Source organism: Drosophila serrata, unplaced genomic scaffold (genome assembly GCF_035046125.1).
Source record: "Drosophila serrata isolate PLE 108 unplaced genomic scaffold, ASM3504612v1 contig_272, whole genome shotgun sequence".
NCBI lineage: Eukaryota > Metazoa > Arthropoda > Insecta > Diptera > Drosophilidae > Drosophila > Drosophila serrata.
Genome location: NW_028257170.1, coordinates 5,425,077 through 5,450,122, shown reverse-complemented (window position 1 = coordinate 5,450,122; position 25,046 = coordinate 5,425,077). Strand labels below are relative to the sequence as shown.

At 41.7% G+C, this 25,046-nt stretch overlaps 2 protein-coding genes across 5 annotated transcripts; one reads left to right on the top strand and one right to left on the bottom strand.

The window, feature by feature from the left end:
- Positions 1-9: 9 nt before the first annotated feature.
- Vps13D (vacuolar protein sorting 13D) lies at positions 10-13,631 on the top strand. 2 transcript variants are annotated; one of them, XM_020944207.2, is made up of 19 exons: positions 10-226; positions 307-2,138; positions 2,195-3,111; positions 3,189-3,319; positions 3,375-3,515; positions 3,569-4,208; positions 4,273-4,392; positions 4,454-4,784; positions 4,907-5,711; positions 5,774-6,026; positions 6,089-6,233; positions 6,296-9,646; positions 9,705-9,917; positions 9,974-10,837; positions 10,897-11,202; positions 11,264-11,764; positions 11,823-12,944; positions 13,358-13,422; positions 13,492-13,631. In XM_020944207.2, exons 1-18 carry the CDS (start codon positions 130-132, stop codon positions 13,406-13,408), a joined length of 11,820 nt encoding a protein of 3,939 aa, XP_020799866.2. In that variant the 5' UTR covers positions 10-129; the 3' UTR covers positions 13,409-13,422; positions 13,492-13,631. The 2 variants fall into 2 exon arrangements, with proteins under 2 accessions (XP_020799866.2, XP_020799865.2); XM_020944206.2 differs by lacking the exon at positions 13,492-13,631 and having other exon boundaries at positions 13,358-13,461.
- LOC110177469 (huntingtin-interacting protein 1-like) lies at positions 13,275-24,535 on the bottom strand. Of its 3 annotated transcripts, none has more exons than XM_086834436.1 (8): positions 19,069-19,201; positions 17,175-17,596; positions 16,245-16,975; positions 16,067-16,176; positions 15,263-16,009; positions 14,764-15,199; positions 14,302-14,700; positions 13,275-14,231 (listed from the first exon to the last, which is right to left on the bottom strand). In XM_086834436.1, the coding sequence occupies exons 2-8, from the start codon at positions 17,519-17,521 to the stop codon at positions 13,744-13,746; spliced, it is 3,258 nt and encodes a 1,085-aa protein (XP_086690562.1). In that variant the 5' UTR covers positions 17,522-17,596; positions 19,069-19,201; the 3' UTR covers positions 13,275-13,743. The 3 variants fall into 3 exon arrangements, with proteins under 3 accessions (XP_086690562.1, XP_020799868.2, XP_020799867.2); XM_020944209.2 differs by lacking the exon at positions 19,069-19,201 and adding an exon at positions 18,360-18,664; XM_020944208.2 differs by lacking the exons at positions 13,275-14,231; positions 14,302-14,700; positions 14,764-15,199; ... (1 more) ...; positions 16,067-16,176; positions 16,245-16,975 and adding exons at positions 20,607-20,651; positions 20,702-24,199; positions 24,259-24,535 and having other exon boundaries at positions 17,456-17,596; positions 19,069-20,530.
- Positions 24,536-25,046: the final 511 nt, after the last annotated feature.

Below are 25,046 nucleotides of genomic sequence, written 5' to 3'. Positions count from 1 at the left end.
TTCCATTTTATGTTGCAGACGTGTAAATAGTCCCCAATCATATGTTTACAGTTGTGATCTCGGTGGAAAGTTGATAAAAACAAAAAATATTACAAATAGGATTAGCGTCGTTGGTAAATAAACTCAAGCATGTTACGAGACCTCATAACATGGGTGTTGAATACATATCTTGGCAAATATCTGGAGAATCTGAACTCGGCCCAACTTTCGGTGGCGCTGCTGTCGGGTAATTCTTTTATAGTGATATAATTGTTTATCTTTATTTCGAATCAAATACACGTACTTACTATATTTTTCCCCACCTAGGCGAGGTCGAGCTCGAGAATATACCCATACGTAAGGATGCCCTCCGCTCGTTTAATCTGCCGGTGGAAGTCACTGCCGGCAGCATTCGCAAAATCAAGCTGCAGATCCCGGTCCGCCAGTTTCGGACCTCGCCCTGGTGTATTTCAATCGAGGGACTATTCTGCATCATTTGCCCAAAGAACCTGGACAACTGGGACTATGGAAAGGAGAAGCAGCAAGACCTGGAATACAAGTTGGCCGTGCTGGACACGGCCGAGGCTGGCTGGCGTTCGGAGAAGGGCAAGCAAATGGAGTCCTACTACTTTTCCTCATACAACAACTGGCTTAAGTACGGCACCAACATGGCCACCAACATCATCGACAACATCGAACTCAAAATATCCGACGTTCACTTTCGGTTCGAGGACATTGTGGACACCGGCAAGAGCAAGATATGCACGGGTATCAGGATCGGATCCCTGACCGCCCAGAGCTGCGACTGTGATTGGACCAATGGGTCCTACAAGATGAACAACAGCGAGATGAATTACAAGCTGGTGGAGCTCAAGGAGCTCTCCGTGTACTGGGATCTGCTTCACGATGACATCAAGTGTCAGTCGTACTCAAACCAGGAGATCCTCGAGAAGATGCACTCCACCTGCGAGCTGCGGCCGCATAACTTTATTATAAAGCCCATTTGTGCAACAGCTCGATGGAAGCGCGACAAGTGCCAACAGGTGATACGTACCAAAGACAAGCCCAGGGTCTCATGCGAGCTCCTGGTGCCCGAAGTAGTGATAGACATATCCAAAGTCCAGCGAGTGCAAATGTTAGATAAGCTCTCGGAAGTTCGCCACGTGCGGGAGGTGCGGCAGTACAGGCTAAGGCGACCCAATTGCAGCGTGGCGTTTAGTCCGAGCCAATGGTGGCAATATGCCGTCGCCTGTCATGGCTTTGACTTCAAACGCAATGAGGAAAAGTGGTCCACGCTCAAGGAAAACCTTCGCTACATGCTGCTCTACAAGACGATCATCCTAAATCCTAATGAGAATCTGTCCAGCGACGACAAAGAGTTTAAAGCGTACATCGAGAGCGACAGGAAGATCTCAGACCTGACCATTATGAGGAGAATAAGCTTTGAGAAGGTCTTCACCAAAGGCTTCTCTTTCGAGTCGCAGGACGTCAAGGGGAAGAATATGCTGTTCCATTGGTTTCCAAATTGGATGGGCTGGTATGCCAACAGCCCTAGCACTCCTAATGGCGAGCAAGATGAGTCGCTAAAACACTTGGAAGATGATATTTTGGTGGCTCTGGAAAACTCCCTTCAGAATTCTTCAGACCTCAAGAGCGATGCTGTCTTCGGACACTTCTCCATCAAACTGCTGAAGGGCCTGGTCATCCTGCAGACGGATGAGAAGCTAAGCGATGAGCGGAGCAAGTCCATGGAAATGCAATTTAATAACTTTTCCGCTTACCTCCAATTGAGCCCGCAATTAACGTCCTACACGGTGGGCGTGTCATTGCATGAGATCTATTTGATAGATAAAACCAGCCTGGAAACCATGCACAATTATTTAATTAAGCCGCAGACAGGGAATGCCAACCAAATAGCAAAGAGTGCCCCACTCGAGGAGGATATTCTGTTTCAGCTACAATACGAAAATTGTAACCACTTACGGTTTCAACTTAATATTAAATCAAAGGGCTTAGATCTTATATATAACGAGGACGCGATACAGTGGCTCTTGGATTTTCTGGCCGACTCAAGCCCCGAGATATATACGCCACGCGATCGCGTCGAGAAGAAGACAGACTTTATGAAGAATTGGAATCAAATGTTCAGTGGCAATGAGGTGAGTAGCTCTTAAATACAGTTTCTGATTCTATACTAATTTTGTACTTTTCGCAGGTAAATCGAAAGACTTGGATGTTTGAAATAGAAATCTTTGCTCCGCGTATAATTTTCCTGGAAAACTACAAAGTTAGTAACTCATTGATGGTTTTGCTGGACTTTGGTAAGCTGGAAATGAGGAAAATGGAGGTTAAGCGAACGATACCTGTGATAGAATCGGCTGTGACGGATAATAATGCAAGCGATGATGATGAAACCTACCTAACGCCGTGCTCAACGCCCCCGGCATCGGAGAAAAGTGGCTCAGACTCTCCGACACTACTTGAAAATTCCAAGCTAGAGGAGGGGTTTCTAAACAAGAATGTTCAGCTGGAATACGTTCTGCATAATAAGATTTATGATAAGTATCTTATCAATTTCACCAATCTGCAAGTTCTGGTCTGCAAATACGAGGAGAGATGGCAGGCTTGCCTGAAAACCTCATCGAATTTTCACCTCATTGATAAGTTCAATATCAACTTAACCCTCGAGCAGAGGAACATATTCACCGTGGACCCAGAGTACCCTTCGTTCATGCTATTTGGCACCTGCCCCACGATATTGATTCACGGCAACGAGGAGCTCATCAACAATTGCTGCAACATCATGAGACCCATCATAAAGGCCTCAAAGGAAATGGAGAATATCTACAGAGGAGGAAATACCATATACGCAAGCGAACGAATCAAGAACCTGGCCGAGGATGATCGCAGTCGAGTGGTCATTGAGTTCGTGATGGACCAACTTGTGATAGAAATGCAGTCAACGGATCGAAGTATTGCTGAACTGCAAATTATTGGAGCACGCGCTGGTTTGACCAAAGAATCAAACGAAACTAATATTTCGATGTCAGTTCACGGACTACTCTTGGTGGATGCCATACAGTCCTTCGGTCCGGATTTTGAACTATTGGTGGCCAGTCACCGGCATGTCGGGTAAGCCTCACCAGAAATGTAATTGTTCAATTAACCTTTAATAATTATCTATTTTCAATTTACTTTAACTTATTCAGAATGGATAGTTTATCTGGCAGCCTTAAGCATAGTGCAGTTGTTTCGCCAACCTCACCTGGATCACCAAATTTTTTCGATAGAGCTACTAGTCCGCACATGATTACAAAAGCAGTTCAAAATATTAAAATGGGTAAGTAAAGAACATTTTTATAAATAATATTTTAATTATTTATGCATCTTTCTAGGGGACAAGTCTGCGGAATTCTGCGAGGATGAGGACTCTCAGGCTCTTATTTCTATTGACATTAAAATTGTGCCGCCAAATCAAAACAATTCGGCACAACTACACACAACCAACATTGCTTTCAATAGCTTGGATATTATAGGTGTGTATAAACTATTATTTAATCAAATCCACAAAAATAAAAGTCTATTTTAGCCAATCAGGACACGATTCTGGAAATTTTAAACTTTGCAAAACGAACGTTTTTGACACAGAATATTTTCTCAAGTGATACCGAAGAGCTCAGAAAACAATCGCTGCTCGAAGAAGTACCGAAAGAAGACTTGGATGATGATCAAGTTGATCAGAAAACGCATAATGAGATATTTTTCGACTTCTTTCGCTTAAATATCCTATTGTTGTATACGATCAAACGCGACAAATTTAATATTGGCCGAAAAGTGGGAACGGTGACATTAACGGAAGCCAAGATCAATGCATCATTTCAATCGGATCTGTCCATTTTTGGCTCTCTCGGTGGAATACAAGTGATCGATATAACTCCAGAAGCCTTTTGCCACCCACGAATTCTTTCTGTGGGCCGAGACACAATCCTGAGGGCATCCGACACCAACAAGCAAACGGTTCTGAGTCAACTTTCAAATGAAATCTACTCTAATAATTACAACGACGCGAAAAACGATGATGACAGCGATGCAATAAGCTTTCAAAGTCATTGGAGTGACAAAACTACTTGCACTTTTCAAATGCGAATGGCCTCAGCTTCTTATACTCATTGTCCCAGGTTTTTGAGGGATGTAAATGCTTGTATAACATACTTTAAAAGGAGTTTGCGGTGAGCTAAATAATAGTTTTTAATTGTTTAACCCACGCCTTATTTATTTCCATTCTATTTGCAGCGAATTTGCTACCTCGATAGGTAATAAAGCCACCGATATGGCTAAGGAATTTGTGCAACAAGTAAGAGCAGTCGAGCAAACAGGACCAGTTCATCCACAGCGCAATCGCCAGGATAATTGGTAAGCTAAATATATGTCTTTACAAAAGTAAACATTACTCAATATTTATTTTCTTTTCCAGGCTTGATATAATAATAAGCAGTCCAATAATTATTCTACCAATTTCCAACACAAGTACAAATGTTTTAATAGCAAATTTGGGTAAAATTAGTTGCACAAATGCCGTCTCTAAGCAGAGCGACTCGGACGACTATAATGAATCGTATACGATAGAAATCAAGAACACATATGTTTATTCATTGAATATTGACGAACGCGATTACAGTTTTAATGTTCATCCAGCGAAAAATAAGGATGCAATTCCCATATTGCATGACACAGCAATCACACTACCCATTTATGCGGGATATAGTGAAGATAATGGACAGGAAAAGCAATTAAATAGTATAACGGTTCGTATTATGTTTATTTCTATGTTTTTTGATTTCAAAATCGTTTTGAACATTTTTAAACCCTTTAAATTGCTTTGCAAAACTCTCTTCTTAATTCCCTAATTTTTATTATAACTCCACAGATAAAAGGAAGTATGGTTGAGGCTTTGAAAGTATCACTTAACCGAAAGCAATACGAGTTACTCTTAGAGTGCATTCAATACGCAACGAACTTTTCCAATGGATTAACAAGCGATCCTGAAGACCTTGATCAAAATGGAGATAGTGAACCAACTTCTAGTATCGATGACGAGCACATTATCAGCACGATTATACAGTTCTCGGTGCCGGTATTCCAAATAAACCTGCAAAATGAATACCACAACGATCTGATCAATTTGACATTCAAAGACTTTAACGTAAAGCACATCGCCAGGGGCCACGACAAGGATGTGGAAGTAATGCTAAAGTCGGTCTTAATGGAAGATCTGAAGTCGGATTTTACTTCACCGTTTAGAAATATGGTTACTTCGATAGACCTCGAAAAGAGTAGCAAGAAAAACGAACTGACCTCGTCCTCCTGTCCCGACCTACCGAGCTCCTTTAATTCCTTGATATCGCGATCTAGTTCCGTGCCTTCCTGCTTCTACGATTATATGCAGCTGAAGAACTTTAGCGGCGAGAGGAAACCGTCAACGTTCTGCAGAAGCAGTAAAAAGGAGTTGGGGAAACAGCCCAAGGAAAGCCAAACCTTGGTGACCTATAAATCCCATACAGGGCGGTCTGCTCAAGACAGTAAACTGGAGAAGTCAAGTTCGGTTCAATTTAATTGCTTGAACTTGGCCATTTGTGTGGAGCGCTGGTATACGATATTCGACTTTTTCGGCTTGGTTTCCGCCGATAACTTAAATCAAAGCTACACAGAAGAGAAGAAACTGGTAGAGACGCGTAAGTTCAGATATCTTGTTTCAAAATCTGTATTTAATTTGTATTATTATTTATTGTATAAGATATTGACGCGCTCTGCAGCAGATTGAAAGTGTCCATCAGAAGTTTTAACTTTACCCTGATACGGAACGAGTCCCTTCTCTCCAGAGTAAATGTGTCCAATGCTGTGTTTGTGATTCTTCAGGATCACAGATCGAAGATAGTTGAGGGCTGCCTGGGATCTGTGTCTGTTTACGATCTAACCAAGTACGGGAATATTTACAAGCAAAAGTTTTTAACAAGTGGAACAGAAGCGCTTAATTTCGTTTATAAAAAGTAAGTAAACTAAGTGAGTAAACTGTCTCATTACTAATTAATTAATTATCTTTACTTTACAGAAAACTGGTGGATTTGGAGGCACTAAAAACCTTGGACACCGACTCAACGCTGCGAATTAACATGGCTGCAGTGCATTATATTCACACTAAAAGATTTTCTACTGAATTGCATGTATTTGTTAAAGATCTGCTGCAATTGCAAACGGTAAGTTTGAGAAATCTTAAAGAAGTTAAATACATTTTAAACCGTTTAATGTTTCTTTACAGCCTGTGATAAGAAAGCTAAAGAAACAAAGTGGCAGTGAGCAAAATATGCGTCCATCGAAAATGAAGCTTGTAATTCAAGCGGACTCCCCCGTTATTGTTCTCCCTGCTTGCTACAACAGAAACGAGGTAATAATCGCTTACCTTGGACAGTTTTCCCTAAAGAACAGCTTCCACTTGGCCACCGATGAGAGTATTATAAGCAAAATGACTGCACCTCCCGATCCAAATGAAATCTTGGACGTTATGCGCATCGACCTGGTCAACATAAACCTATTCTCCGGCGAAAGGAGCTCGATGAAGGTGAAGGGTGAGCAGGAGAAGAATCGAATCGTAATTGCTGACATGAACTTTCTGAGACTGGGTCAACCATTCTTCAACGAATCGTGCTTTCTACATCTGCAACTAGAGCGAAATCTGTCGGCGGAAGGCAACCGCGTGTGTCCAGATATAAGTGTTCAAGGAACCTTTTCAAAGCTGAATGGCATGGTTAATATTCAGCAATACAAGTTAATCCGGAGCTTTTTAAACAATAATATTGGCGAGCAAACGGACGACATTTACATGAATTACCACAACAATAGCTGCACCTCCATTGAGCGACTCTCGACCATCAGTCTTATTCAAAAGAAGATCGAGGTGCCTTCCAGAACGATTTCTATTCTAATTTCGATTCGTATCCTGCTTGAAGACGTGTCTCTGTTGCTGGCCCTGAACACGTCGCAGAGTGCTGTCATAGAACCCCTTGCCTGCATCCACTTCCTAAAGTCGACGCTGGAAATAGACCTGTTTAGCGATGGCTCACAGGACATCGACTTGATATCTAGCAACATACTGATTGTTGACGAACGGAAGGTGGAGTCTGGGGCGGGCAATGAGAACATGTTCAAGAACATCCTGGAACCATCGAAGAAGGAGGCGAGAATCGAGAACTCTGTGCAGGTGGAAATCCACTGCCGTAAGAAGGCGAACTTCAGCAAGTACACGATAATGCTCAATAACATGCGAGTTTTTGCACTCATCACCTTCCTCGATCAGTTGAAGTCGTACCTCCAGGAGGATTCACCTGCACCACCCACAGTGGTTAATAGTCAAGTATCGCAGAAGCAGCAGATCGAGAATACCGCTTCCACAGAGTATGTGGTTAACATAACCGATTCCGAAATAATATTGGCCGAGGAATGCAGTCGCCTGGACTCGAATGCTATTATTTTGAAGAGCACGACGGTTATTTGTTATAAACCAAACAGTAGTTTGGTGCCCCTATCCCTGGACATAAATCACCTGGAAATATTCTCCTGCACTTTGGACGCCGAGGAGGAGAGCGCTCTGTCCATAATCGATCCCTTTACATTGAACATAGAGCTGCGGAGCAATTGCCTCAACATTCTCATTCAAAAACCACTGAATATTCGTCTGTCATATGTGGATGTAAAGCTGTTCTCGCGAATGGTGCGGCTGTTGCCGACGCAGACATCGCGGTCGAAAAATGTCATATCGAAGGCCGACTCGGACCTGGAGAAGGTGGCCCCCCTGGTAGCGATGGGCTTCGAGCTGTCCGACTGCCTATACGCTATGCAGGTCAACAGTTGGCGGATTAACGATGCGGCTCTTTGGCTATCGCAGCAGAAGCAGACCACCTATCGAAATCCCGCCCTGGAAATGAAGACCGCTGTGGTGGACGCCAATCTCATATCGGTGTTCATCATTGACGATTGCATGGACGCTGATGTGCCGCTGCTGGAGGTTTCTCTCTCGAAGTTCCTTTTAAACTACACGTTTAAGACCAAGGATCCCAATCCCAAGGTGTCGAATGTCCAGCACTTTAGCCTAGGCAACATAGACACGGAGGCCGCTGTCAACTATTACAATCGTCGGCTTAGCGGCTGGGAGCCAGTGGCTGAGACATGGGAGTCGAACGTGAAATGGAAGTACACCAAGGGTCACCTGAACGAGAACAAGAAGCGCTTCGAAATTGGAGTGTCCAGCAAACAAATGCTTAAGCTAAATGTCACCTCCACCTTTATTGAACTCTTTCACATGGTTCTGAAGAATTGGACAAACGATTTCAATGATAACGGAGCCAAGAACTTCAGGCAACGTTCTCCATTCATTCCCTTCGCCCTGCAAAACCTCACAGGAACACCATTGCTCTTCAAGCCGATCTATGCTCCCCTTGGGGACTTAACCTGTTCGGATTTGCAGCAGTTCGAGCTGATCAAGAACTGGAATTCAGTGCAGCCCAACGAGACGAAGACATTCGACTTTAGCCAAAAGAGTAAGCTGCGGCACGTCCACTCCCACCAATTGAATTTGCATCAGATTTTCGTGCAAATCCACGGCTGGACTCTGATAGGACCGATTTCCATAGACAAGGTGGGCATGTTCTTCCGCACCACCAATCTGGACACACAGTATTCGACGAAGAGCAGGATAGTCTTTGACATATCCCTGATTGGATCAGCTCAGAAGCTGATCAAGGTTAAGTCCTCGCTGTTCATAGCCAACAAGTTGGATCGGAATGTATTCCTCAAGATGTCGCTGAAGAGCACGCAGAGTGACGGACTAACGGCCATCAGTGTAGTGAAGGCCAACGATGAGCTATCCCTACCGCTGAAATTCATCGATGCATCGTTGCATGTAGCGCACAGTACGCATAGTGAGAGCGAGTCCTACGAGGAGACGGGCTTCAGCAACGAGGAACTCTTGTGGAAGCTCTGCGGCAAGGACAACACCCGGCAGTTGCTCGTGAGCTACGATCAAAACAAGAGTATATTGTACACACTGGTCAATATTAGCAGAATTATATATCACGTGAAGGAGCAGACGTTGCCGGGCCATCTCATCACCTTGTTGCCTCCCCTGAAGATCAACAATATGCTCTGCTGCGACTTGATGTTTAAGATTCATGAGCATGCCACCGGCAGGATAAACTCATCGGAGAGTGCCAACATCTACAATGTGAACATCTATCAGCCTTTGAACCTGAGCATCACGCTGGACAACTTTCAGCTCTCTGGACAACTCAAAGTGCCCATGAGTCACACGGGTGTGGTGGAAACAAAACTGAAGTTGTTTGACATCAAGAAACGGGAGCTGCACCTTCGCATCTCCATTCAATTTGTCAAGGGCAAAGGTATGGAGATTTACATCAGTGCTCCGGTTTGGATCATCAACAAGACGGGACTTCCGCTGATTTACAAGCAAGAGGGAACTAGTAACACGGCGGCAGGACAGTTTGAGGAGCACGAAACAGCTCGACAAGTGGCGCCATTAATGTTCTCGTTTTCCGACCAGGAAGGATCGCCGGCGTTAGAGTTGCGACTAGGGAAAGCCTTCGGCTTGAATAACACGGTAATTCTACTATTTAACTATACTTTTTAACTATCATTTTAACTTATACTTCTTCCAGTGGTGCAAAAGTTTCAGTACGCACAAGGACCTAACTCACCGGGAACTGCGAGCTGAGAACACCAAGGGTAGCTATGCGATCGGGATCAGTGTGAGGCGTGGACGGGGTCTGTATGCCAGCACCACTTTTGTGACGCTCTCTCCCAGATTCCATTTGCACAACCGAAGTGGTTACCGACTGGAGTTTATGCAACTGTGTGACATTGTCAACTATGTAAGTCAGTTAGTACCACAAATTATCCATAAATTTTAATTATAATTGTATTTCAGGATCGCCCGGACCCGCGTAAGATCATTTCAGCGCCGATCGATTGCAACTTTGCCTTTCATTGGCCAAACTGGGATCAGGAGCAGTTTATTTGCGTACGCATTCCGGATGTAGAGTGTTGCTGCTGGTCGAAGGGAATTCCCATTAATGATGATGTACAAAGTTTGTACATCAATGTGCGAAACGAGTGGGGAGAAATGTTCTTTCTGCGACTGGAAATCATCTCCAAGGATGCAACATTTATCCTGCTGTTTACCGACGCTCGGACACTACCGCCACCGATTCGAATTGATAATTGCTCAGAGGTAGTCATCAATTTCTCGCAGCTGCGTTCCAAGCCAGTTTGGAGTACGCCAGTTCGTCCGCAATCATCCTTGTCGTACGTCTTGGACGATCCCTTGGGATTGCAGGCCCTTCTTATGGAGGCACCTGGTGGCAACATGATCGAATTTCCCATCAATAACGTGAACAACATAAAGAAGACGCTGACGTACACCAACTTCATTTACATAGCATTTCACGGGACATTTGAGCGATCGACCAGTGAGGAGGAAAACAGCCCGCACAGACATTTGGTGTTGGGAGTTCGCGGCCGTAAAGTTGTGATTATGGAAAAGAACTCGGGGGATCGTTCTCAGCTATGGCTCATGAACTCAAACGGTCAGCTTGAGCACGAGGGATCCACACCACCGATACAATCAAATGATGCCAATGCAGTGCGTTTGGTACTAGACCTGGAGAAGCCCCCAAATCCCATGGAGTTTACAACATTAGTTGTTCGAACACCCAATAAGCAAAGGGTTACCACTCAGACATGGAGGTTTGAAAACGGCCGGCTAATGTGTCATGCCAACATGTGCGTTCAGGTAAGAATAAACGAACTTATAATTTATATTCAATTGTTATCTAACTACTAACATTTCAGTCCCGGTATGAGACTGGCTTGAGACCCAACTGTGAAGCATATGTGGGTCGGACAGAGTGTAATTCAACCAATCAACAATCCATACCGATTGGCCAGCACATTGTAGCTCAAAAGCTGAGGCCAGGCTCCGGTCAATTGGAACTGTCGACGAGAATGGATGGCCCCATTTCTACAATAGAAATATGTGATATTAAAATTAAACAAAATTCAGTATTCCTCACTCCCGATTTACTCTGGATGCACGCCTCCCTCAACAATAGACAAATTACGGATAAGGGAAAGATATCGATCATGCACGAATATCTGGTGAGTAATATACACAGTTTTCTATATCATATATATAATATATGTTATTTATTAATTCCAGATCAATGTTGAACTCGTGAAAGGCATAGGCATTTCCATAATAACCCGAAAGCCTTGCGAGGAAATCATGTTTATCAGCCTCGATCACATACACTGCGATATATCACAAGGTGCATTGGAGAATTCCTTGGATTTGAATATCTCCTACATCCAAATCGATAACCAGTTGCTGGACGCTGTCAGTCAAGTAGCCTTGCATACGCAAACCTCATCCTCGGATCACGATCAACACAAAAACGCTGTTGTTCTCAAGCTGAAAATGTTGCCGTGCCCCAATAAGAACGCCATTATTTTCAAGTACTTAACCCTGGACTTAAAGCCATGCACCGCAAACTTAGATGAGAAGCTCATACTGAAAGTGGCTTCGTTTCTGGGCTATGGAAAAATCAACAGGCAGAATCTTAGTGTGCAATATCAATTTGAAAACTTTGAGGACAAGCAGCCAATTCTGCAGGATATGAAGAGATACTACTTTGAAAATTTAAGTATTGGAGCTACGCAGGTAAATATTTTTGATTGAACCTTCTCAGTCGAAATTTGGATACAAATGTTTCTTTCAGGTACGACTTTCCGCCTTCACTTCCTCCAAGTTACCCGTTGAGCTGCATGAAACGAAAAAAACCCTCGGACTCACTCTTATTAAATTCGAAGACGCCCTCATTGAGTTGGATAGATATTCGGATAGGTTACATTTCGAAACATTGGACGTATATCTGAAGGAAATGAAAAAGCACTACATTAATCAAGTCAAGTGGCATGCGGCTGCGATATTGGGAAGTGTGGATTTTCTGGGAAATCCTCTCGGTTTCGCCAACGATCTTTCCGAGGGCGTATCTGGACTGATTTTCGAGGGATCCGTCAAGAGTCTAGTGAAGAACGTGACGCATGGCATTTCCAATTCCACAGCAAAGCTCACGGAAACCCTATCGGATAGCCTGGGAAAAGTGGTGCTAAATGACCACGACAATGAGACCCGGCAACGGATACTGGAACTGCAGTCTAACACGTCCGGCGGACACCTGGCAGCGGGTCTGAAGGGTCTCGGATTTGGATTGCTGGGCGGCGTAACGAGTATTGTGAGGCACACCTACGATGGAGCTTACGATGGTGGCGTTCCTGGCTTCCTTAGTGGCCTGGGCAAGGGATTGGTTGGCACAGTGACGAAACCGATAATAGGAGTGCTCGACTTGGCCTCAGAAACGGCCAGTGCGGTAAGAGAAACGAGTCGAGATACTCAGAAAAACACTCCGGATCGAAAGAGACTGCCCAGATGTGTGACCGGTGCTCCTGGCGGGCTTCTACCCTTGTATTCCAACCGGCAAAGCAAAGGACAACAGTATCTATACCTTATCAATCACAAGAACTTTTCGGAAAAGATTATATCCTACGAGGCGAATCTGTGGAGTGATAAGGAGGCGAGACTGCGGCTGTTAGTTTCCACCGAATTTGTACGAATTTTTTCATTAGTCGACGGCAACCCAACCATTATGCTTGAGTGTCATCTCTGCGAGATACTCTCGTGCCATCCTCTGGTCACGAACGTGGGCACAACGCCATCGACGAGCAGTAGGGCGACGTCGGCCGCGTGCCACTACATCGAGATATCTACAAATCTACCGAAAATAACGAGACCAAGGATACGATGTCGGTCGGAAGAATGCGCTGAGGCGGCATCGAGATGTGTAAGTACAAGTTTTGAATATTTATGAAGTATTTCTTATATATATATATATATATTGATTCATTGACAGAATGGAAAAGAATCCAACAGAAAGGGGAGAGTAAACATTTCTTAAATTAAAATTTTTTTGACAGTTGTAAGGATAAAACCCCTTATAGATGCGGGGTTTTTATTTAGTTAGTCAAATAATTAACTTTTTAATAAACAAGAAAGGCAACTTTCTTCGGTAAGCCGAAGTTTATATACACTTGCACAGTTTAGAAAGTCTTTTTCACAAAGCTTAAAAAACAATAATACTTTTTATGTGTATAAAAAGAATAGAAATATCCTATTTTCTTTAGCATTATGTATCTTTATTTACGCTTACAATTTGCGACAAACAACTATCACATATATCCATATTGTTTCTTTTAGATAAACTACGCTAAAAGTGTCTTTGATGAACGTGAACATGCCGTTTTATAAAATGCAATAATCCGGTTCGTGATAATACAAATAAACCTTTTTGACAAAAAAAACTTTTAACAATTTATTTTCTTTGGCAATAGGTGTTACTTTAATTCCGATGTACAGTGTGCAATATAAACAGTTTAATATAAGGAATCTTGAAACAATTTATTGGTTCAATAAAAACCGAGGATCAAAAGGCGATCAAAATGGAATCGTAAGGAGGCCTTTTCAGATAAAATAACCGCTGTATATGTGTATATAAAGGTTGTCATGATGGGCATTTGTAAAATAAGAATGTTTTTAAGGTTAGTAACGTTTATAGATAACATATATATATATAGATAGTTTATTTAATACTCGGCATTTTTGTAGTGCTCTCTCCTAAACGACGCCAGCTTTTGCCGCTGCGTTTGGAGCGCTTGCTCGGTTTCGAGTACTTTGACATGGATTTCCATTTCCATTGTTTTAATTTGCGATGGCGTTAGCTTAGCCAGCTCGAGCTCGCTTTGCTGCTCCAGCTGCGCGTTACAATCTTTAACGGTGGCCACCAGGGTGCCCGTTGCTTGGGTAACGCTTCTCGAGGCCTTGGTCAAGTCGGAGAGCTTTTGGCTATGGCGTTCGGCCTTGACCTTGCTGGCTATAACCATTTGGGTTGTGCAGGCAGCAATTTCTTGGGCGGCCACAATGAGCTCAAAGTTTTTCCCAGACTCACTTTCGATGGCCTTGTTGGCAGCCTCTACAAGATAGTTGGCCGCCTTGGCCACGCTCTTTGAGGCGGAAATCAAGCCATCTGACCACTGACTGTTTCGTCTATAAAATTCATTGGCACTTGCATTTCCTAAAATGATTAATATATTATATATATATATTTTTGGTTGTTTTCCGGTTTCTAGTTATTTGTAACTCACCCTTTTGAGACGCCACAATTTCGTGTTGAAGAAGACGTGATTTCTGGATCAAAGCCTTGACGCATTCCATTAATGTCGTACAAGAGTCAACAATCTTTCCGTTGACCTCCAGATTTGTCTGATTGTCCTTCTCCCGAGCCTTGGCCAGCAAGTCGGTGATCTTGGTGGCAGCATCATCGATGGCTGCATCCATCTCACGCAGCTCTATTTCGAGTAACTTGTCCAAGTCGATTTTCTGTTCGAACGTGGCCTTTATTTTCTCTATTAACTTTCGAATATCTGTCAGCTTCGCTTGCGCATCGGTTATAATTTTTTGACCATCCTTCGTTTCGTTATTAAGCAAATATTCGAACAACTGACACACATCTGAGCAGACCAATGAAGTCTTCATGAAAATCTCTGCAAAAGTGCATACATTTTAATATTTATTATAATGTTTATACAAACTTTTAAGAAACTTACCTTGGCCCGTCTCAATAGCCGTTGTTGTTTTGTAAATAACATCGCATTGATCGTATAGCTTTATAAATACGTAGCCCAAGTACATGACATCGTGAATGCCTTCCGTTGTTGAAACATAATCTTTAGCCGTGGGATTATTGAATTTAATAAGCAGGGATTCCATTTCACTAATAATAGCGGGCACCGCATCCAAGGGCTGTTGTTCCGAGCTATTTAACTTTGAATTGCAGATTTCCCTTAATGTTTTGATGACCAATTTCCTAAGTTCGCTTAGGTCTGTGCTACAAGTTTGATATGAAGTAGTTACGGAAGCAATTTGTTGTGTTGCCTGAGAGAGTTTTTCCTCAACAGCTGTAAGTTTGCTTTGCAAATCCTCACTGCGTTGAGTCATGAATGTATTGTCTTGGCTAAGTTTTTTCACAGATTCCTGGGATTCCTGTTAAAGAGAGAATAAATTAATTATATTTCCCTATGATATATATTTATTAATGGTATTTACCTGCAAAGCTGTTTCCTTTAACTCCAAGTTGTTCATAGTTTGCTGCAATTGTGCATTTTGTACCTCTTGATGGGATTTGTGTTCCAGATTCAACTGATCGATTTTCGACAAGAGCAAGACCTTTTCCGCTTCAAAAGACTTCAAATTGCTTTCAAGTTCAACATTCTTGGCGCTTATTTGGCTTTCGGCGGCTGCAAGCTTTTCTCTTGTTTCACTGAATTCCTTTTCCCTTTCATCCAAGCTGTTTTTAGTTTGCTGCAATTGCACATTTTGAGCTTCATGGTTGGTCCTATGCTCCACATTTAGTTGCTCGATTTTGGTCACGAGCAAGGCCTTCTCTGCCTCAAAGGCTTTTAAATGATTCTCAATTTCGTTGCTCTTGGTGTTTATTTGGCTTTCTGCTTCCGATAGTTTTTCCTTGGTTTCCGTGAGAGCTCCAGTGAGTTCCTCAATTTTAAGGAAATTCAACCTTAAATTCTCGGAAGTGGAATTCATATCTAATGCTTGCATCTGTTTCTCTTTAACAACATCATCGTACTTCTCCTCGATTTCGTTTTTGATTGTTTCCAGCTGCGTTATCTTCTCCCTGTGCTCTTCAATTTGTTTCTGCAGAGCTAGGTTGGCCTTATCTTTTTCCTCCACACTTCCTTTAATCTTGGATATTTCGTTGGTAAGTTCCTTTGTTTCCAGCAAAAGCTGTGAGCTCACTTGCTTCTCTTTGTTTAAAGATTTATTGGACTCACTTTGCTGCAATTGAAGGTAACTATTAATAGAGTAGATTAGGGAAAAATGTAATCTACTGACCTCTCTTAATAACTGAATGTGTTCATCTCGAATTTTGGTGTAGAGTGTTTTTAGCTTGTTGAATTTCTCCGAGGATAACTTGTGCTTCTCCTCTTCCTCCATGGCTTTCTCTAAAAAAAAAATAGTTTTATTATTAATTACTAAATATATATATATATATATAGTTATACAAACTTACGCATAAGAATTGGATTTTGGTTAAGTTGCAACTCCAGATCATCGTTTTGCATCCGAAAGGTGGCACACATTTCTCTCGCTAATACCAGATCATTGGAGAGAATAGTGTTGTTCTGCTGCAAATCCTCCACATCCCGCCTGTAGCTCTGCTGCAGATCATCAAAGTTCTTTTGCAGGGCCACCAATTTGTAGGAGAGCTCCTGAATGCCAGCCTCCTTCTCACTTATTATACCCTCCAACATGGTCAACTGCTGCTGGGCCTGACTGAAGGCCTCCGCTTCGTGGTTGTTAGTGTCGACCAGATCCTCCACAACCGGATCGGGCTCTTGCGGAACGTGTACAACTGGCGGTACATAACTGCTGAAATCGTTTTGCGACTTGAAGTTTGGACTTGTGTCCGGCAACTCTGGTACTGTGATTAAGTCCTTAAAGTACTGAAGCGGCCGAACATTATTGTAGAAAGACTTCAGCTTCAGGAACAGCCCATAGAACCGATCTCTGTGGCCTGAAACCACATCGTAAGGTATGCCGTCGTGCAATTTGAACATTAAACGAACGCTCATATCGTATAGTGCATTGGAGTCCTGAATAAGGCAGACTATGGGGGCAAGTCTGCACTGTCCTTGAGGTGTCATCGAGGACATTCGGTACTTTTCCATAGACGAAAATATGGTCTGCTGTAGGGCAATGATATCCTCCAAGTAATCGAAAATTTCCACGCACAATTGGAAGCTGTAATTAAGAGAATTTCGTTAGACAGCTCATTGAATATTTACAGAAATATCGATATCGAATCTGTTAAATAGGTCTCAACAAGTATGCCATGAATTGTTTTTGGTTTAAAAAAGCAATTTAATCGATTCATTTTGTATACTTTTTCAAAACCATTTCAATGAATTTGAAATCCACATCGATTTTGGTTGCCTTTTACCAATAGTTCAAGTCCCGGTCAACAGCCACAAAGAGTTCGGTAAAGGAAATGTTCAAGGATCCGGGAAACATTCGATTTTTGTCGTGGAAATTCAGCTTGGTGGCCAGCAGCTTGCTGTACGCCTGTATGCAGCATCCGATGTCATCCTGGAGCAGTCCCCACATTTTGCCCACCTCGAGGATCATTTTCTTGTGAGTCTGGGAGTGCCTTATGGCGCTTTCGTGCGCCTCTCGCAGGACCTTGTGCAGGAGATGGGAAAACTTCCAGGCGGTGAATCGGTTCTGCATTAAGGGCTGCCGCGAGATCATCATCCAGAAGGACTTCGCCTCCTTGGTCTTGTGGATCATAATAATAATAGATCGGGCATGTTTGGTTTTGAGCGGTGCCTCCAAGCCATTTAGAGCTTTATTTACGCTGACGTTCTATATATAAAATATTTCAAATGCTTATTAGAGACTGAAAATGAACATTCCAAAAATTAAGCAAAAGTGTGTGACTCAAAAAGCCAGATAATGAAACTATAGCAATGTAGTTATGCTGAAATGAATGATTCACTCCCTAAACATTTTGCTTGAATTTTCAATTAATTTGAAAGTTTAAGCTTCAGATTAAAAGTTACTGATGGTAATTGAATGTTTCAATTCCGATTGCATACAAATTGTGATGTGATTGCTCTAAATTATCTATAATGATATGTTATTATCTCAAGATATACATTCTTTGGGTGGATGAATCACTCGAAATGCTAAATGTTATCTGGCTGGTAACAAAGAACTGGCTAATCTGATTATTATACATAACTTGCAGCCGGTTAACATGAAATTTGGTAGCCTGAAAGTAGGTCGTTGCAAAGGTTGCTAGCATTCAGCATTCGATGCAGTTTCTATGCTGGTTTTCTGGGTCACCACCGCCATTCATTATTCACATTCACACAGGAGAAATTTCCCATTATTGTGCAGTTTTTAGAGAGCTCCCTCTATTAGATCTGGTTCAAGGCTGACTTGTGGCTTTAAGTGAATGTTTATGCAAATGTTTATATACTCGGACTCGGCGAGTGTCTGTATGTGTATAAACATTTACGTGTGGCGACACCCGACACCCGCATATCAAAGAACGCTGATTGTGTGAGTATCAGCTTCTACGGATTTCCTTCTTGGCTATTAAGTGGCAGATGTACATACGTACCAAATGGTAGAACTCCTTCTCGGCGTGAGTTGCCATTGTTTACTGACAAATTCTTGGCGTTATTTCCATGAACAAATTCGAACCATTCGCACCGCGCTATTTGTGCATTAGAGTGTAAGCGAAAGACATTGGGACTGTTGCGAGTTATCTTATCTTATCAATGTTGCCTATTGTTTTCGTATTATTGGCTACATTTATATTCGTTTGAGTGTGTAAGGTAAAAATTAATCATATAAACAAACGTTGTTTTTGTACAGCGCTTAGAGGTGGATAAAACCGCGGCGATAGTCATCGAAACTATTGTTATCGCTTGTTATCGATTTGCGTTTTTTTCACATCTTTACATTTGGCGGAATTGCGATATATTATGAATTCAAATAAAATCATTTTGAAGTTTGTGGGTTGGAGTTTAAAGTAAATCAAGAAAAATCTTTTAAATGAATTCTTAATTATTAAACAAATTTCTACTTGACTATTATGCTTCCATTTTGAACATTTTCTTAAATTACATTGCAAAGGATTGAATATGTGCTTTCAAAATTCCTACAATCATATACAAGCACGTAGCTAGCACAGCACATGACTAAATCGATTCGGCTAGTGCCACTGATCAAGAACATATTCATTTTATATGTCTCTGCTATGTACAAACATTAAATTTTTTTAATATTTTTGTAATAAATGATTCGTTTTCTATTTATATACTAACATTGAATTCCAATTATCGAGGCTGCTGAGAACAAAATTGGGTAGGTCTCATTGGAAGTTGGTGTTGGATTAGATTTTGCGGCTGTATGAAGGGACGAGTGAAATCCCGAACGGGTCTCATGATTTGCTGTTGCATTGGATTGCGATATGGACAGGGTGGGCATCCGCAATGGGATTGGGGAAATGCTTGTACAGCCTGAATAATTTCTGGTCCAAGAGTTGGCGGCCGAAAGTTCGAGTCCATTCGAATAATGTTGTACTGATGAATGGTTTGATCGTAGAACCCAAGGGGCAGGGCTTCTATTGCCTCTTTTACTTGTTGGGGATGATAAGCAGGATAACGGGGATCCAGGTTCTGCATTTGAAGCTGCTGCTGACAATAAAGAGCTGGCGGCACAGCCTGTGATCTGATAGTGTTCCAATGATCTCTCGGATCTATAAGGTACGTTTCTTCGAAAAAGTTCCCATTCCGTGGGTAGTAATTTGGTGACTGCACTGGTACAGCAGTTGGAGGAATCTCTGCCTTATGTTCACGACGGAACTTACAAGGCGGTCGGGCGCAGGTCTGGAGTAGACTATCCTTTTTGCAGGTGGTCCGTATCTCAAGAAGTACGGTGTCTTCAGAGCATATTTTAGAATTAAAAATTCTCGTACTTTCAGTGCTGCGAAGGTGTGGGGGTTGCAGCAGTGTGAGGGTCTCCAGGATCTCCACATCTGTCGTTCTTCCCGATTGGATGGACTTGCTATGGGAATTGTTTGGCTTACATCTACAGTCTTCAGATTCTTCCGTCGATGTTAGAAGTAAGCTCTCTTCTGATTCAGATTCGGAATTTTCTTTAATAAGTTCAGAATTATTTCCATGAACACAGCATGGTTTATTCCGATATCCCGGATATACCTTTCGATTTTCTTTAGGTTTGTAATTATAGGAAACACTTCTGCTCGACTTTTCTCTACTTTCAACCGATATACTCGATTTTGTAGAAGGACTATACGGACTTGAAGAAGCTGATGTACTATAAGGAGTGTCATGGTATGTTTTGGGCAGACATTTGCAAGTTCTTGAATAATATCCGTCCTCTGATTGACTAAGAGAGTCTTGGGAACATGACTTCCTTAGCCTTGTTTTTATCTTAGATTCTTTTTTATATGATATATCCCTTTGATTACTTTGACAATAGTTTTGGTCCTTACGTGTATGTGATAGAGAAGAAGGATGATCTTCCTCCTCCGATAGACTAAAATCGGTGCTGGTCTGAGGCTTCGAGATCTTCGATTTGGGTATGTCTTTGTGTTTTTGATTCCCCGTTCGCTGACATCCTGTGCTCTGAAGATACGATGACGATGAACGCTCTTGGAATGGAGGCTCTCTTGTTTGACGTCTCATCTCTGAAACCTGATATGTTTCATCTGATTCCATTTTATATTTTTTGGAGCTAGGCATAGGTGGCTTGGTCCTAAAACTAAATATATATACAATTAATAAATTAACTATTGTCTATTAAAACAAATTATAATCTCTTGGAAGGGATATCTTACCTTGAATCCTGATAATCAGCTTTATGACGTTCCACATTTCTAGGACTACAGACCAGTCAATGTTAATATGTAGTAAATGTTAGTCTTTGACCTACCTTCTAGACGGTATGTTTTGATGCACTGGCATATTTCCTGGTGCGTTAGAGGTTCTCTTTTGGTCTTGTCTTGGAATGCAGCACCCCTTTTCACCTATCTGCTTGGCTTTCCTCATATTAGCCTTTATACTATAATCCGGACACTTACATGTGCCCTTGTCTTCCGGTTTAGAATTTTCTCGAGTCCTTTCTGTGGGTAACTGCCCTGCTTGTTCCATTTTGGTATTGCAGCTTTCATCTTGATTGTTATCAGAGCCTTTTGTTAAGTTGTAAAACTTTTTGGGGATTTGATTTCTTAGTGAGAAGCACTGTCGATATATGACTGGTGTTTCAGATTTATTTTCGTTATTTCCATCCAACGAAGCACCGCAACATCCTGGTGCTGAGCGGGATCTCTGCTTTTTATTTGTATTAATCGTCGGAGACTTTTGACAATTTTCTGCTTGTTTATCACTATTATTTAATCGCTTAGTCATACCACTTTCATGTCTGGTGTATTGAATTGATTCTGGATTCCTTTCTATACTATTGCAGGGAATATTTGTCTTATTTTCAGAAACTTGACTTAGATGTAATCTTTCCGAACTTGTACTTTGGTATTCATCGATATCCTCTACTTGGTTTGTTCTAATCGATCTTGTATATTCATTAGAAAACGTTCTTTCTGAATATTGTAATGTCAAATTATCATTCGTTTTGATATAATTTGGTCGTTTTTGGGACAATTGTGGCTTTTCCTCTGAATCAGTTCTATTAAATTCCTCAGAGTCTACGCTAAAACTCTGATTCGTGAAGCTTACTATAATCTGGTCTTCAGATATGTCATTTCTAGACTTATCCTGATTATAAGATATATTACACTTAATTTGTGTTTCACCTGTTGGTTTTTCAGAACAACACACTTCTTTATTAATTTCTAGGACTTTCTCGTGACTCCTATCTTCCTGGCAGCGATCGACTTGACCAGGAATAATATTAGCAGTTATATTTTTTGAAACATTGGCCTTCTCTTGAAGATTTAATGATTTGATAGACCGTTGCTTCTTATCGTCCAAAGGAAAATAATATTCTTGGGCAATTTGGCTGACTGAACTTAATTCTTGAGAAATGCTATCAAAATTTGAATTAATCCTGGTAGTTTCGCCACCAGAGCTTATGCGGTCACTGGGTACATTTTGTGCTTTTCTACAACATGATGATGCCGTATTTGATCTATTCCATGATACACATTCAACATATCCACTGTTGGTATGTCCAGTCCTGTTACATATTTTCGGTTGAGATGGGCAGATTTTGAAGCACGTGGACTTTGCTGAAGGCTTGCAATTCACGGAATTATTACCTTGAACTCCTGGACTGCATGGGCATATTATACTACTTTCTTTTGGAGAAGCATTTCTACATAATGATTTTTTTAATAGGGCTCTTTTATTATATTCCGATGAAGAGGTTATTGGAATGGCCGGCTTCTGTGTCTGCCAGTTTGGCCCACAGCGTTGATAGCAATATCCAGGAGTCCACCTTGGGTACATACAACTAGACTGGCAATGCGATCCTTGTGTCACTGTAGAGTTACGTTCAAGAGCCTCTCTTTGGTACATACCATTAAACCGGCACTGTGGTCCTTGAATCATTATAGACTTATATTCAGGAGTTCTATTAGACGGGCACTGTGTTCCTTGTGTCATTGTTGACTTATATCCATGAGTCCCTCTTTGGCACATACCATAAGACTGGCACTGTGATCCTTGTGTCATTGTAGAGTTACGTTCAGGAGTCCCTCTTTGGTACATACCATTAGATGGGCATTGTGATCCCTGTGTCATTGTACAGTTACGTTCAGGGGTCTCTCTTTGGTACATACCATTAGACGGGCATTGTGATCCTTGTGTCATTGTAGATTTATATTCAGGAGTCCCTTTTTGGTACATACAAATTGGCTGGCATTGTGTCCCTTGTGTCATTGTAGACTTATGTTCAGGAGTCCCTCTTTGGTACACACAATTTGGCTGGCACTGGGATCCTTGTGTGATTGAAGCAGTACATTCAGGAAAGACCTGGGGGCTGGGACAAAAACAGACGGATATCTTTCTAACTGGCTCGATTTTCTCAAATTTCTTTTCTTCAACAAGTGGCTTACATGGATTACTTGTTGCACATGTTGCTGTTGGTAAGCTTACGCTTTGATACACGGTATTATTCATAAGATAGGGGTTTCTCTGGCAGTTTGGCCAAAATTGTTGTGAGCAATGACCAGGATATTGTAGAGCCTGATACATAAGAGGATTCCTTGCCTTACAACCGCGATACATACAACGTGGCTGGTACTGTGATCTTAGACATTTGGCAAATTCATTGGGAAAAACCCGAGGCACCGTCCAAGTAATGGATGGATTCGGATCAATCCATTCACGCTCCCTTTGAATTTGCAAAGATATATTATTCTCGACCTCCGGTTTGATCTGATTTATTTCTACCTTACATTCAGGCTTAAGTGATTCACGATTCTTCTCGGTGTCTTTAACATTTATTGATTCCACTGTCTCCCTTGGTTTAGTAACTATTATTGGCTTTTTAATATGTGGTCCTTTATCATCTTTCTGTTCTAGTTTATCTTGAGAACTTTTTTCCACTTCTTGAGAACATTTCGATGAACACTTCTTAGTTAATCGTTCTGTGGATGTAATTAATTTGGGTTTTATAGATTTCTCTACCGATTTATGGGTTTTAATAGGTGGTTTCTGTACTTCTGTAAGGGAAACACAACGTGAGGAACTTGTTATCGATGCAATTGACTTGGTTTTTTCAGGCTTTTGCTCTGCCATCTTGGTCTTAGCAGTTGCTTTTGGTACTTTGTTAAGGGAACACATTGACGAACACGCATTGTCACTTGTAACTGGTTGGGTTTTCTTAGGTTTTTTTTCGGTTTCATTGGTCTTGGAGGAATTATTTCTTTTGAGACTGGTTGTTGATGTAATTTGCGGGAGTTTCTTAGGTTTCTTTTCAGTTTTCTTGGACTTACATGTCGGAGTCCGTAGTTCCCTTAGGCAAACATTTGATACGAATGTTTCGTTACTGATTGCAGATGATACTTTTGATACTTTCGCTGGCTTTTCTTTCAATCTTATTGACCCTTCCTTGTCAGGAGCCCTAACATATGTGGACTTCTCGGCAAAACAACGACATTCTGTGGATTTGGCTGCAAGTTGATTTTTGATATCGTACAGGCAGCGAAGTAGTTCGCATTCTTCCTCGCCAGTTTGAGTGCATGTCTCGCAGAAACAGGGACTGGGATGTGCCTTAAATCGCCTAAGTCCTTTCTTGGCGGATGTGGGATGAACAGGAACTGGCATAGAGTTGCGCATTGTCAAGCAAAATGGATTTCCACAATTTCTTGCCGGAACAATGGCATTGTTTTGAAATGACTGCAAATCAAATAGATTTCGAATATTTATGGGAAAAGGAATATTCACACGAAAGGGTAAATTGCACTCGAACCTATTTTAAGGGGTTCTGTTAGAACAAAAATGAAGCTATTTCTACTTGAAGTAACTCACCAAACACCATCATCGTCGTTTATTTGTTTGGCCTTAGGACACTCAATTGCCCTTATTGGTGATCTTGAAGGCGACCTTCTTTGGACTATTTTTTTGCGCTTCGGCTTGGATTTTACAAGAGCCTTACAATCTGTGTCCTGTGGCACTGATTTTGACTTAGATGGTTTAATTTTTGTACCTTTTCCTGTTGATTTCGGGGATAATATCGACATTGGTGAGCCATAATCACCGTCAGACGAACATCCAGAGTCTTCCTCACAGATGTTACATACGCAAGATTTCTAAGCAAAAGAGAAGGGAGTCCTTATTATGTATTTAATTATCTTCAGAGGTCTTAAGTAATCCCTTACCTTGTTTCTCTTGATCTCCACAGATCCACCAGATAGTCTTTCCATTTTCGCAGATTTATTGACAGAAATTTTGTTGGTTGGTACTGGCTTGCCCTTGGATAGCTTTTTATTTATGGAAGAAACAGAACTATCAGAGGATTTATTATTGTTCTTTCTTTGGCTGGTAGTTGGTGAGACTTTCTTTGGCATAGGGTTCGCTGTGGAGGAATCTGGAGTCTTGGCTGAGGTCGAGGATGATTTCCTTGGTAATTGTTTGCCTGATGAAGTTTTCTCAACTGCAGGAATTGATTCCTTTGTGGTTCTGTTCTGCCCGGTAGGACAGCAGGGAGCCGCCACTATTTGGTGCATTCTCCGGCGATAGCACGAATAGTGGTATCTGTGCATACCGCGAAACACTTGATTTAAATTACACATTTCCCAATTAAAGCTAATCCTTCA